At 34.2% G+C, this 14,824-nt stretch overlaps 1 protein-coding gene across 1 annotated transcript; it reads right to left on the minus strand.

Moving 5' to 3' along the window:
• Positions 1–3,094: 3,094 nt before the first annotated feature.
• Positions 3,095–14,465, minus strand: LOC130640800 (uncharacterized). Its single transcript, XM_057447358.1, has 6 exons — positions 14,308–14,465; positions 8,136–8,459; positions 7,560–7,819; positions 5,597–5,760; positions 4,852–5,179; positions 3,095–4,503 (listed from the first exon to the last, which is right to left on the minus strand). The coding sequence occupies exons 2-6, from the start codon at positions 8,445–8,447 to the stop codon at positions 3,549–3,551; spliced, it is 2,019 nt and encodes a 672-aa protein (XP_057303341.1). The 5' UTR covers positions 8,448–8,459; positions 14,308–14,465; the 3' UTR covers positions 3,095–3,548.
• Positions 14,466–14,824: the final 359 nt, after the last annotated feature.

Consider the following 14,824-nt stretch of genomic DNA (forward strand, 5'->3'; position numbering starts at 1 on the left):
GCTATTGCTTGTTGGTATTCCAGACTCTTCCAATTTTTTGAACTTTTTAAATTTCTGCGAAGTTTGTGTAAAATATATCCCCAATGTACTGGAGTCCTCCTATTTCCTATATAAACACCGTTTGAAAATCCTTTAAAGTTTGCCGATCTTCCAAACCAGTGTCTTTTTCTAATAACTATGGTAAGATGTAATATGTTAAGCTACTTTAATTTTTCCTCCTAGCCAGATATTATAGGTAGGATGTTATAGCTAGCCTATGCACACTGAAATGATGAGCTGTCCAGCTATGTATGGTTATTTTTGTCACATTTCCTTGCTTATATCCTTTTACTTTTGCATTCAGCTGCATTTTTTGTTAACCCAGTAGTAATCACAAATTTTTTTTCGCCATTTTCGATCTTTACCAAGTTTTATAATTAGCCTATTTGACAAGTTAATTTGAAAAATAACAAGAAGCCCTGGGGGCTCTAAGAATTTCCGCTCGCTACCAAAATATTTGATGACAACCTGCTAATTCGTTGTGTTATCGTGCCAAACATTCGAAGAGGTTTGGTGCTTGAAGCTCTGAAGATAAAACACACAAGTGACATTACATCTTACAACAAACGCAAACAAAACGAAACGTGTCATAATAAACTCACACTTTAAAAGAAATTGCGAACAAAAATTATAGCCTATCATTCATGGTTGAAAGTCTTCCGATTGAAACGTTTATGGTCTTAAACGGTATTTAGTTGACAAAAAAAACAAAATTTTGATGCCACCATCATGTTCAGCATACTTTTTTTGTTATCTGTGCCAAATTTTGTCGAAAATAAAGTAGTTTAAATTTTTGGACCAATTTTGGCCTAAAATGATATTTAAAGTGCCCAAAAATCGAAATTTTGATGTCACCATCATGTTCAGCATATTTTTTTTGTGATCTGTGCGAAATTTTGTCGAAAATAAAGTAATTTTAATTTTTGGACCAATTTTTGCCTAAAATGACATTTAGGTGGCCAGAAATCGAAATTTTGATGTCACCATCATGTTCAGCATACTTTTTTTGTTATCTGTGCCAAATTTTGTCGAAAATAAAGTAGTTTAAATTTTTGGACCAATTTTGGCATAAAATGATATTTAAGGTGGCCAAAAATCGAAATTTTGATGTCACCATCATGTTCAGCATACTTTTTTCTTAACTGTGCCAAATATTGTGGAAAATAAAGTAGTTTTAATTTTTGGACCAATTTTGGCCTAAAATGACATTTAAGGTGGCAAAAAATCGAAATTTTGATGTCACCATCATGTTCAGCATACTTTTTTTGTTAACTGTGCCAAATTTTGTCGAAAATAAAGTAGTTTAAATTTTTGGATTAATTTTGGCATAAAATGATATTTAAGGTGGCCAAAAATCGAAATTTTGATGTCACCATCATGTTCAGCATACTTTTTTGTTAACTGTGCCAAATATTGTGGAAAATAAAGTAGTTTTAATTTTTGGACCAATTTTGGCCTAAAATGACATTTAAGGTGGCAAAAAATCGACATTTTGATGTCACCATCATGTTCAGCATACTTTTTTTGTTAACTGTGCCAAATTTTGTGGAAAATAAAGTAGTTTTAATTTTTGGACCAATTTTGGCCTAAAATGATATTTAAGGTGGCCAAAAATCGAAATTTTGATGTCACCATCATGTTCAGCATACTTTTTTGTTAACTGTGCCAAATATTGTGGAAAATCAAGTAGTTTTAATTTTTGGACCAATTTTGGCCTAGAATGACATTTAAGGTGGCAAAAAATCAGAGGAACGTGAAATCCCAGGGTCGATTTTTTCTCAAAAAATGCTCCAAAAGAAAAAACGACGGTTTTAAAGAATTTCCTACGCCTTCGGGCGCGGAAATTCAATAAAAATAAACAAACGTATGTGCATCACTTCGCCGGAAAATTAAGTGTCTAAACTACTGACCTCGTTTTCATGTTAACGTGTGCGCAAGTGCGTCAAACTTTTCAATAAACTCCATTAAACTAGCGAGTTTGATGAAAATTTTGACACATTTGAGTTGAACCATCAAACACGATTTTTTCGAAAAAATGAGAAAAGAAGAAAAAAATTGAGTTTGATGAAGTTTGTTCGTGATCAAACTTTTCATCAAACAAATAACCGCGATGAGTGCAAAAAACATCAACAGTGGAGGGTCTTTCGAACGTTTCGAACATTTTCAACATTCGAATACTGCTTTTGATAGTCCATAACAAAACACAAATGCTCATTCGGTCATTCGTTGAACGTTGAACAAGACAAAATGGCAACGTTAGAAGGTGAAACGGAGATCAAAAATGGCAATTTGTTTGCCAACAAAAAGAAAGAGAAGAAGAAAACGGCTGCTAAAAACAAAAAAGAACTAAAGCTAAAGGTTGATGATAAAGCCAAGGCTTTTAGTTCCTTTACAATGTATCCCTTTTCATTTCTTCGTTTTATCCAGCTGCGTGTTTTTCCTCGATGTGGCTTTTGATCATCAGAATCCATAAGCTCACTTAATACCAGACGTTTCGCCATATCAGTCGCCATTTTGAAATTTTGTAAATAAATAGGCCTTCAATCATTTCGAATGTTTTGATAAAACGTCTTTGACGAATTATACGCAGTTTGATAAAATTTTCATCAAACAGTTTGATGAACAGTGACGCATTTGCACCCGTCTTTAGCATGTTTATTCCGGCCGTGGATTTTTCGAAATAAAAATGAATACCAGTAAATGACTTGATTCGAACGTTTGTTGGAAAAGCTTAACGGAGTGTTCAATTCAGGTACCGCAAGTAACATTGTGGTATAAACGGGACGGGTAATCGCGTGAGTTTTCCACGGGTACTGCCTAGTTTGTTATAGGTTCTTCGTATATACTTTACATTGTTAGAATTTAACAAATATTTCAAATAATTAGTCATCAAAAAGGGATACTTTTGTAGAATTTTGTGTTTCCACAGGTGCCTAATATTTTTATCGACTGAATATGTATACCAACGGTTTCGAGTCCACATTTTTTTCACCGACTATCGACAAGCAACCACATTATTGACAACAAACAGTCATAGGGGTGGCGTAAAGAAATATTTCGTGGTTAAACAACATATAATTATGAAAATAATTACAGAAATAGCATAAATTTACATACAAATTAACTGATTAATTTATTCAACTGCCTGTGTGTAGGGTTATTGTAGTTAGAAGAAAAGGAAGTTTTTGAGCCAGTATGTTTTTCAAAAAGTCATAAAAGTATTTCTTTCACAAAGACAAATTACTTTTTGATTATGCGTATTGTGTTATTTTAAAATACACTCTATTAGTGGAAAAAATAGGATATAAGAAAGAGAATGCTTGGCTTCTGCCAAATAATTACCACCAAATGCAAGAAGAAAGAATCAAAAAAGAAATTACAAATTTGATTTAAAGGTTTAACCGCTGCTTTTGTAAAAGTAAGGCTCTGTTTTATTATTTTAAAATACACTCTATTATTGGGAAAAAATAGGCAGGCTAAGTCAAATCAGGCTCCACAGCATACGAAATTTATAATTTTGATTTTAATTCTCCCTGATTGTCATATTCGTTGTACTTAATCCAATCCAGAGCAATTGGAGCTGACAACATGTCGTCTGTCAGCGCGAAAGCGTCCGTAAGCGCAAGCGATTGAGGGGCAATCTCTTTGCACAATTCGCGAGCAACTTCTGGAACTTTTTTAGCCGCCCACGCAGGCAGAAGTCGCTCACCGACAAACCATCCTAGATTTCGCTCTAAAATTGTGATCACGTATAGATGATGCAGCTTTAATAAAATATCTCGTAATGACGGATCTGCCGAAAGCCGAGTTTTAGTGCACACTTCGCTCACCAACCGTTCACCATACGCATGCGCAGCATGTTGAACAAGATCACTGGATTCGTACATCCATGTTTCGAATAGTTTTGCTCTTCCGGCTTTTGCCATCTTCGTGCCCAGTTCTAAATACAACAAGTCTTCTCTTTTTTTCAACAAGCCATGCAAGTAATCAATGCTGTTAAGGTTTGGTCGCGATAAAATACCAGTGCTAAATTTCGACGATAACCACATCGTCATAAGATCAGACTTCGTGTATGATGTCAACCGTTCCTTAGCAACCTTTTGCATCAACACGCAGTTGTCTCCTTCCGCAGTCATCGAAGCATGGGAGGACGTGATGACAGTTCCTAAACGATTGACAGACAAGAATCCTTGTCCACCGGTTCTTTCGCGACAGATAGTTCCAACATTTTCCACATTCCATCCACACAGAGGCTTAATGACGCAACACATTGTGACAACATCAGCATGTTCGGATCCATCAGCAGCTTGGAACGCCCACCTATCTTTTACATAATCCAATCCGATGTTCAAGCAGTAAGTTTCTGCTAATAGTGGTATCAAAGCACGCTGCTGAAGTTGGTAGCTCAATATCGGTGTGTCTGATTTACCCTTTGGACCTACAGTCAGTCTTGTTGCCGAATACCTAAAATCAAGTTGTATAGAAATGTAAAACTGGCTGCTCTTACAACATCTTTTTATAAGCTTATAAACTCTGTAAAGTCCATGAAAATTTAGCACATTGAAGATTAATTGCAGCCTAAACTTTGAAAGCTTAAAATTTTTACCCTGATACGCAGAAAGAAACCTTTGGCCAACACTGTTAGACATACTTTAGGTATATTTAGATTATAATACCCATATATGTCTGTCTGTCTGTCACGCGAAATGGTACCGCAAGTAGCGAGACGCACGCAATAAGTGTAAAAAGGACGAACGGGCCGTGGATTTTTTTCACGGCCAGTGACTAGTATATATAGAATAAAGCACCTACCGTAAGGCAACTGCTAATGCAGTTTTGGCACCGCCTTGCGACATGGCAGCTATGCACAATCGTCCGGAAAGCAATTGATCAGCTACCGTTAAAAAGCGACCACGGTTGCTTTTGATATCAGTAGTGAAGGTTCCATCCTCCGCCACATCAGAAAATTTATTCAATAAATTTTCTCTTGGCACTCGAACATTATCAAAACTGAGTTTGGCGTTGTCCACGCCATTTACGCCCATCTTGTATCCCATATCTTCCACTGTAATTCCAGGCAGTGGTTTCAAGTTATCGTCTCTGATTTGAACAAGTATACCATGTATGCCATGGTCAACGTCTAAAACACGAATAAACAGGCATAAGAACTTACAAAATGTAAGTTCCTGCTTTAAAAAAATGCTGACGTGCCACATTCTTTCCATTAGTAAAAAAGGTTATAAATATCCCTAACCATTATTTTATGCATTTAATCTTTTAGAAATTGAGCCCATCAGAATGTTTACGCTTTTTTATAAAAATATATTTTATAGTCAACTTTTGTCTGACAACTTAATTTCGCGAAAAAGCTATCTTATAAAACACCATTTCCCTTCCCAACTGAAGTTATCTCAGGTTGCCCAAAAAATGTCACATTGGGTAAAACAATTTGTACTATGAGTTTTACGCCTATCAAAATAGTATATTTCAATTAAACTGCCAGAGTCTACATTAATTAACTAAGAAGCTGAATGAAACAATTTCGGTTGAGACCTACCGCCTATTTTTAATTGTGCGAACACCACACAGTGTTTTGCATGGATGGCTCCATTAGTGATCCAATATTTCTGAGCCAGTGGTGTAGGTGTGTTTATGATGAATTCTTTCGTGGCTTTGTCATACACAGCTGTGGTTTCCATTTCTACCGCATTGTTGCCATAACTACCAGAATATAAAAACATACCAGTAAAATAAAACAAAAAAGAATAAAAAAGCCATCGGTTTAAATTGACAGTTTTTTTTATATCGGTCAATGTTTATCAGTTTGCACGAAACTTGCGTTTTCAGGATCAGTCAAGTAAAATTAGAAATTTTCATAATTAGTTTAATTACTACGATTATTTACCCTCCTCAGATTCTAATGCTGCTGATTGATGACGGTCCTGAAAAGAGGGCCCTAGTGTATTTAAACCTTCAATTTGAGCTACAGAGGGCGTGTAATTACAACAGCCGCTCAAATAATATCAATCCTATTCTCAGGCTGAATGTTAAGCATAAAGGATAGATTTACACTTAATAGTCTTTGGCATGGCTTGGTCACAGAGTTAACGCTCTACCACAAAACCACCAGTCGGTAACTAGTTTTTTAACATATTTTTGCATGAATTTTGCCTGTATATATCAGTTTGTGCAAATACTTCTGTACGCAACACCTATACCAAGTGCCAAGAATACGAAGTTTATCACCCCAAAATAGAGCTACAAATCCCAATTCCGTAAAAAAAACTGGGACGAACGTGATGCGTGACGTTACAAAGTGTGGAAAGCGCAATTTTATGAAGTGACTGGTCTAATAAAGTAGCAAATTTGTAAATCGTTTATAGTTTTGACAAATATAGCTACTCGCAATTCCATCTTATTTTATGCTAAATATGCCAAGTTGCACAGCTTTCGGTTGTACATGTCGCTGCACGTTTAACAAATAGCTTAGTTTTCATAGGATACGTTAAGAAAAATCGAACAACACACTTCGTAAAAAATGATTGCAAGCGATTAAAAGAGATAGTTCTTTAACAAAAGGTTCTGTTTTTTACATCTGCTCAAAACATTTCACTGGCGATTGTTTCCAAAGGGATATGATAGTGAGACAAAGTTCATCTTGATTTCTTGAATGTAAAAAAAGTCACTGGTCTTCAAGTCCACGCCATTGTATAATTTACGTTCACTTTTATTTTACTAATATTGTTTCACAAGTTTATTACCTTCTTCCATTTTAAAATTTGATATTTTAAAGTTAATTTTTCGTCCTGCTTGCCACTTATGATTATCTTTTTGCTCACAACTCATAAGCAAAGTTTTACTTCAGAGACTAAAAAATTGTCCCTTTTACCCCCTGAATTGTTTCTCATTTAATATGCAAACTTTCATCACACTAAAAATATAAAAAAAGGATGGGCTACTGTTCTCCTTCGTCCATACAATTTCCTTTTTTAAAATTATAACGGTTCAACGGGAGAGGGACAATGCATCAAAAAGTGTTTGAAAACATTTACTTTCTTTATGAAGACTGTTTATTCATTTCAGAAATATTGTTGTTTTTGACGAAAAAGAAAGATTTATTTTTTATATATGCTTAGTTATTTTGCTTCTTGTTTATTAAAAAATAAGTTATAACAAATCGTAATGTCTTCTTTTCAATGTGTTTTCTTGGAGGCCTCTCTCTGCGGCTTGCTACATGTCGCACTTTGCAACGTCATTTTTGATACTATTTCCAGTTTTCTTGTTTTTACGCAGCCCGTTAAAAAAAAGGATATTTCTGGCAAAGAAATTGCTTTTATTGAGATAAAAACAGACATAATTAAGTTGCACTTTCTTATTTTTTTACATATATTACCCATTTTTGACAATATATCAAAAAATATTTTTTGCACGCAGTTCCCCTTTAATTTAAAGGAATAAAAACTATGATGCTCTCCTAGAAGATAGCTTGTTCAAAATTAGGAAAACGTGGCCAATCTTACCCAAGCTCTGTCAGTCCGAAACACCCTACATCTTGCAATGAGTCGATTCCTTTTAAAAGTTTCTTGTGATGACGTTCCGTACCAAGTTTTAAAACAGTGCCACCAAACAGATTAAACTGGACTGTCATTTTTGTTGACATTGCTGGATCCACAATACTGGCCAACTCATGAGCTGCAAATATTTTCAACGGATTGTCGCGAAAATCAAGCACTGAGATATACCCTTTGTCGCAAATCTTTTGCAAGCGCTGCAGAGCTACCTAGAAAATCAATCAAATGTTCCAGTTAAAAATTTTTAAACTATATGACTATGAAAAAAAAATTGTCTGATAACTTTAAAAGAACCACACAAGGCAAATTGAAGAAAAAACTGAGAAAAGAAGACTTTATTTCATTCTTTCTGCAACCAAACAATTGCATATAAGACACATGTAAGCTTTAAAATGTCAAGTGTGTCACATCACCCAAACATAAATAAAAACTACAAAACTACGAAGTCATTAAACAGTTTTGAAGCTAATTTCCAAACTTTTAAAATTTAATACATAAAACACGGAACATGCTAATGCTACAAACCTCTCTTTCCTCTTGTAAGCTAATGTTGTACTCTGGTCGAAACACAGGATCACTGAGAAACTCTCTCATCTCCTTTCTCATCTCATGATTATCATGGTCAATCAAAGCAGTCATTTTGTCTACATCAAAAGATGCTTTTGGCCATTTTGATCGCAACTCTTTTGGATCACGGTTAAGTTCGACAGCAGTCCAAGCACATCTTTTCAAGTTTAATGATTGCCCGTTCCGAGGTTTAAGCTTAGTAGTGAAACTTGAAGCGCCAGTTGAAACAGCAAACCTTTGACTTGACTTAATCATCTTACATGCGAACATTGTCTAGTGTATCTATATATTTATTAAAAAAGTAATTTATTATGCCAGAAAATAAAGTTGTGCCAGACCCCCAACTATTAAAAAAGTTTAAAAAAAGTATACATTCCATGGAACTTATACAATGCAACTTATATAGCCATATTACGGAGGATAATTGGGTAAGAAAGTGTAGAGACTTGATAGTTCCTGGGGCAAAGCCTAGAGGCAGACCGAGAAAAACTTGATACAGAGGAGGTTGAGTTTGATCTAACACAGTCTACATCAGATTGGAAGAGAGTCATTAATATACCCCGTCCAACCCATGCTAGCATGGAAAACGGACGTCAACCCGAGAATGATGATTACATTAATGGCAATATGTACGGGCAATTAGGTAATTTCTTGTATATATTTAAAATGATTAGCATATATATATATATATACATTTTTTTAATTTATTTTTAAATAAAGAATGAGTTATGACTTCCCTAAAAATTTAAAGGTCTAAAATTTACTTATAAAACTGGAAATAAAGGTAGTTTAATTTCTTAAGTCTCCCATTGTTTTTTCCAGCTACCTACTTCCAGCTACTTTAAAATAATTCTGTATACAATGGCTATGCTTTTGAACTTTCAACAAAGGCATTTTACCGGAGAATGAGGATATTTTTTAAAGAAAATTATAAACTCTGACTACACAGTAACAATTCGCAAACTAGTTTTCATTTATCATACTTTTAATGAAAAAGGTTAAGGCAAGCCCACCTTTTTTTCTTTATTTTTCAGCCATTTTATTTGCCAGCTCTTACAACGCAGGCCATTAATAACACATGGACCATAATTTTGCCCCCCTTAAAAAATAACTGGAATAGAGTAGGTACATGATCACTACATCACATCACCAACATAAAATCTAAAGTTCTATCATAAGTCAATTTACATAGCAGGCAGCGAAAAATTTTTGGTGGAGCAAGACCGTTTAATTTATTAATATTAAGCGGACGCCACAAATATCTGGTGCTAGTGTCACTTGACCAACCATATTTTTTATTACAATTTTTGTCTCTTTTACATAACATAACAGCAAAAAGAGAAAAAGTCCTGGGATCAATGTTGCTTAAAATCTGCATTTTTCTATACTTATAATCGCTGAAACAAAACGTCTAAAAATAAAAGCATGTGCAACAAACAAACAAAAAAAAATTTATAAAATAAAATGTCTAAAATAATCCAAAGTGTCTAACAACCGTTACGTAAAAAGCGGAATACGCTAAAACTATATACTTGCTTTGCCATTCCAGAAGTACACCTGGGAAAAAAAGAACACCAAACATTAAAAAAACCCAACATTTTTGATAAGTCATGCAAAAAGCTATTCAGTCTATTGCATACGACAAACCTTACAAAATTATACTAAAAATATAAAAAATTAATAGCTGAAAACACATAAAAGAGAAATATGAAAACTTGAATATTGTATATATATTTTTATATGTATATAGGAATTACCAATGATACTATTACAACACAATTAAAACCCCACCAACAAGTGATTGTTATTAGAAATCGCCTAGATAGAAGATCAACAATCTCCCTCTATTTTCTTTTTGTGTGGCTTTCAGTTGGTTATTGGAATGTGAGAGGAACTTATAGCAACTCCAACTCGCTTAGTACAGTGGTCTAGGGGCAAAACTGGCTTTTCACCAAAACCCTCTACTGTACTGGTCTTGGTTAAGTCATCACTACATGTATCTCTCTTTCTTCGTGTGATTATTTGTGTGGAATTTAAACATAAAAATTCTAAAAGATAAAAACTAAAAGAAACTTTAATTTTTAAGCAAAATATTCAAATTTTCAAAACTTAACATTTAATTGTTCACTATTATTCTTCATGACCCCTCTGTAGCACATTCATTAAGAGTGTGCTATTTGCTCCTTGTTTTGTTAATACGTCTGCTAACTAATGTTTGGTAGAAATCCACTTCAATTCAATCTTTTTCTGATTGATACTCTGTCTAAGTTAAGACATATCAACCCTTAACCGTTTGTCTTCCAAAGACTTTGTTGAAAGGGCAGCTTCGAATAATGATTTGTTATTTGTATGACATAAGATGCCTTCTAGATTAGTATTCAACACTTAATTTATCACATTCTTCACCCATATGCATGAATCAATACCATTAACAAGAGCAAGTGTCTCAGCAGCAAGAGTGCTACTCGCAACCCTCTTAATTTTCTTAGACTGCCATGTTATAGGCACCATAAAATTCTCAACACCTTTCAGGAAAATAAAAATTCCACTTTGAGAGCTGCCATCTTGAAGGTTCCCAAATGAAACATCAGAATATAAGATCAGTTGTAATGGAAACTAAGCTTCCAAAATTTCATGGAAATGTTGGCATCCAATTTCAACTTCTTTACCACTTTATTGGCTCTCATAACATCATCAACTACTGCATAGTTTAGTTTTCTGCTTAGCTGGCACACATCAAAAGAAATATCAGGCCTTGATTGTGATGACATCCAGTTTAGTTGTCCACATATGCATCGGAAGTTTGATTGTTCTTCATGTGATAGTTGTTGATGTCTGTCTGTTGTGTTTTTCATCTTCACCAGTTCCATACCTGCCACATAGTTCTTTTGGTCATTGTTAATAAAACCATTAGATTGTTGTATATTGACACCAACATACTTGAAATTGGAGTAATCTTCAGATCCAATAAGAAAAGTTTCTCTGATAGACGAAATGGCCTTCACTTGAAAATCATGGAATCCTCCCCACAGAAAATTATCAATATATATTACAATCAGTCCTTGGCAGCAGTCATCTTGAATCCAATAAAATAATGCCTAATCAAATAAAGACATTATCAACCCCAAGCCGATTAGCTCTTCCTTCACACGTAGATACAAAGCTCTTGAAGCATCAGCAAGGCTGTATACAACTTTATTTAGTTTCCAAAACACACCTGTTGATTTGCTTCCTTTAGGGGCTTTATGATAATCTCTCTGTCAATCTGGTTGCCTTGAAGAAATGCGGTCTTGACATCTAAGGTGTGACATTCCCATTCGTAGGTTGCTAACATCGTAAGTACAATGCGAAGACTTTCTTTTGATAAAGTTGGGGATTTTTTACCTTTTCTTATTTGAAACCAAACGACCTTTAACTGTTTTGTATCCCCATGTTCTTTGTTGTGACCACCCATCTTGTGGATATTACAGATTGACCCTTATCTTCTATGGTGGAGAAAACTTTGTTGTCCTCCAATTGGTGAAGTCTTTATACTTTGCATTTAGGAGCTCATCTGTAACAGTTGCTTGAGTCGATAACAGTACTTCTTCAGTTTCGTTTGTCTCAACAACAGGTTGCCAGTTACTTACACATCTTTTGAAATCTAACCAATTTATTTCACCTGTGTCTTCATTTTGGCATTTAAACAGCTACCATACTGTCTGCCTTCTTTTCCTTTTTTGCTCACTTTTCCAACTCTGCTGTGGACCAATCTCCTTGTCGGGAGTTAGCTTGTAAATGATTTTTGTCCACAACTTTTGTGATTTCATTCATTGAGGCACCGTCTGATGTTGTTTCTTTTGTTGTTTGTAAATTTGTTGTTTTCTCATTTTCTGGTTCTTCTGTATTTTTACTGTCAAAATCATCTGCACCAACACATTCACCAAAAACATCATCTGCACCAACACATTCACCAAAAACATCATTGCATTCAAGTGGAATGCAATTGTTTACTTGTGTAGTTGTCACTTCAGTATTCCTTTCTGTGTCTTGTAATGTGATTTTTCAATTACAATGCCTGGTCCATGCCATTTTCCACTGTCTTTTCTTTTATAGAAAACTCTATCTTCATTGATATATCAGTCATCATTGTAACATTCAGAGGATTTTTTCCAATATTTAACAATTGTCCTGTAGGTCATCTTTGCAATAGTTCTTTCCTGTGTATATAACGCAACGCTAAATTAGTGTGATTGATTCAACTCAACACTATGGAACAGAACCTTAACTGAAGACAATATAGGAATTACCAATGATACTGGTTTAACACAATTAAAACTCCACCACCAAGTGATTCTATTAGTAATTGTCTATGTAATTGTCTAATTGTCTACCGAAATATTTCAACACAAAATATTAAAACAACAATTTGCCTTACAGACCCAAACTTATAATCAACAAAATCATGCATAAAATCAAAGAAGATAACAATGCAGCGTTTTTTGAATTTAAGAATTGAATATTTTTCAAACCGTTGTAATGTAACAGATGAAAACATTGATTTAAGTTTAGTTTTTATGTTTAGGTTTTTTATAACAACATTAACACTGAATCACCCAGTCTGTAGTGTTAAATAGAGTAACAACGGCAAAATTACTTTGTATAGCTTATGTAAATTTTTATAAGAATAGTATATTATTTTTAATATTTTCTTAGCATAACTATAACCTCAAAAGACATATTTAAAAAAAATAAGGCCATCTAAAAGTTACTATTTTTAATGCGAATTTCTACTGTATGCAACAACATTGCTTTGGACATAAAAAAGTTCAGTTTGTTTGATATGCAATAAAAAAGTAAACCTCTGATTAATTTTGTGCATCATAAAAATTTTCATATTAAACAAACAATCAAGCTTACACATATTCTTAGGATATTCTGACCCATTGTTTAGAATGTATTCTTACAAAAAAAGTTCCTAACTTTCTTGACAAATACAATCCTTGTAGCCTAAAAACTTGCTAAATATTGCTATATATAGCTATTGGCAATTTTTTTATATTTAGAACAAACAATCAAGGGTAGATATATTCTTAGAATAATCTAAACTTTTGACCCATTGTTTAATATATATATATTCTTACAAAAAAGTTCCTAACTTTCTTGAGAAACACTATCCCCGGTATTCTTAATTATATTTTTAGCATGTCTATGTCCTGAAAATATATAATGCATTAAAAGGGCTATGAACCAGTTAAAATGCTCACATTCCGTATATCCCACGCACATATTAAAAATCCGGCAAACGCGTTTTGTGCAATGAACAGACTAGTGCACTTTGCTCGCTGGTTCAATATTTTTTCCCAAAAGTATATTGCAAAGAAATATTTCAGCAAGACTCATTCTTGATGAAAACATGACCAAGGCTGGAGAAGATAAAAACTCTAGTTATATCTATATGTTCGAGTCTGAAAATTACATACATGCCGGAAAAATAACCATTTTTGTTTTTCGCTGCCTTCAGCTCTGATAGTTGTATCTTCTCATTAATAGTTATCTAACTCATACAGCTGCATGGGATGCTGAGTTTATATCAACAGAAGTATCACCAAAGTATCAATCTAGTTGGACAGGATCAAACTCACTGTAAGTGTTATATTTCAATTTAACAAGCTCGACTTTCGTGTAAGTCACGAAAGTCGAAATCCAACAACCGTTCTGTAGCCGTTTTAATAAAATAAAGATTGCTATAAGTTGCTTTATAGCTATCGGCAAATTCTTTTTATATTTAGAACAAACAATCTAGGTTGAACATATTCTTAGGATATTCTTAACTGACACTGTTATAAATTGCCTAATATTGTCGCTAAACTGATTATACAAAAATCATAAAACATAGATGCATAAATGCAAAACAAACCTTTATATATTATGAAACTAAACATATGATAAAATGTGTGAATAAAAAGAAAGAAAAACACATTGCCAACAGACCAAAGGCCTTATTTTAGTAATCAAGTGAACAGCTAGCTCAATTTGCTTGAACTGTTGCTATAAACATTAAATGTTGTTAAGACCCTCAGAAATCGAATTTTAAATTAAAAGGATTTTAAATTAAAATAATAGTTAATTATGAAATTGAGTTACTTACCCTCCACCGAAATATGGTTTGGTCAATCGCGTCTTTTCGTGGACTTTGAACTCTATGTCTATTTTGTAGTGCCGAAGACTAGGGCGGCTGCAGTAGTAACGACTGACACTGCGCCCACCCAGAAAAACCCGGGCTACGGATACCGTCGCAATGATGCAATTAAGCGCCCAGCATTTTTTAAGTTTCCCCCTTTTGAATAAGCGCCCAGTTAATTTCCTTAAAGTTCAATGAGCGCCCAGCACTTATTAAGCGCGCCCCTCCTCGAATAAGCGCCCACCTGATAAAAGGGGGCGCTTAATCGAAAACTACCTTGAGAAACTGGGCGCTTATTTGAAAATTTTACTTTCTTATATTAAGAACCCTGAAAAGACTAAACTCATTTCGCTTGTTCGGATCATCAAGCTGTATATTGGAAGCGTGGACGCAACATCGTTACCAGCACCTGCCCCTGATTTAAATAAAAAGCAGCGTGCGTTAGAAAAAAGGTTGGCATATGAACGTTTCAACTAAATCGTTT

Source organism: Hydractinia symbiolongicarpus, chromosome 4 (assembly GCF_029227915.1).
Source record: "Hydractinia symbiolongicarpus strain clone_291-10 chromosome 4, HSymV2.1, whole genome shotgun sequence".
Lineage (NCBI taxonomy): Eukaryota > Metazoa > Cnidaria > Hydrozoa > Anthoathecata > Hydractiniidae > Hydractinia > Hydractinia symbiolongicarpus.

Coding starts and splice junctions, on each gene's coding strand:
- LOC130640800 (XM_057447358.1), bottom strand. CDS start 8,447: ATGTTCGCATGTAAGATGATTAAGTCAAGTCAAAGGTTTGCTGTTTCA. Junction 5,761..7,559: donor TTCGGACTGACAGAGCTTGG/GTAAGATTGGCC, acceptor ATATTCTGGTAG/TTATGGCAACAATGCGGTAG. Junction 4,504..4,851: donor GCATTAGCAGTTGCCTTACG/GTAGGTGCTTTA, acceptor ACTTGATTTTAG/GTATTCGGCAACAAGACTGA.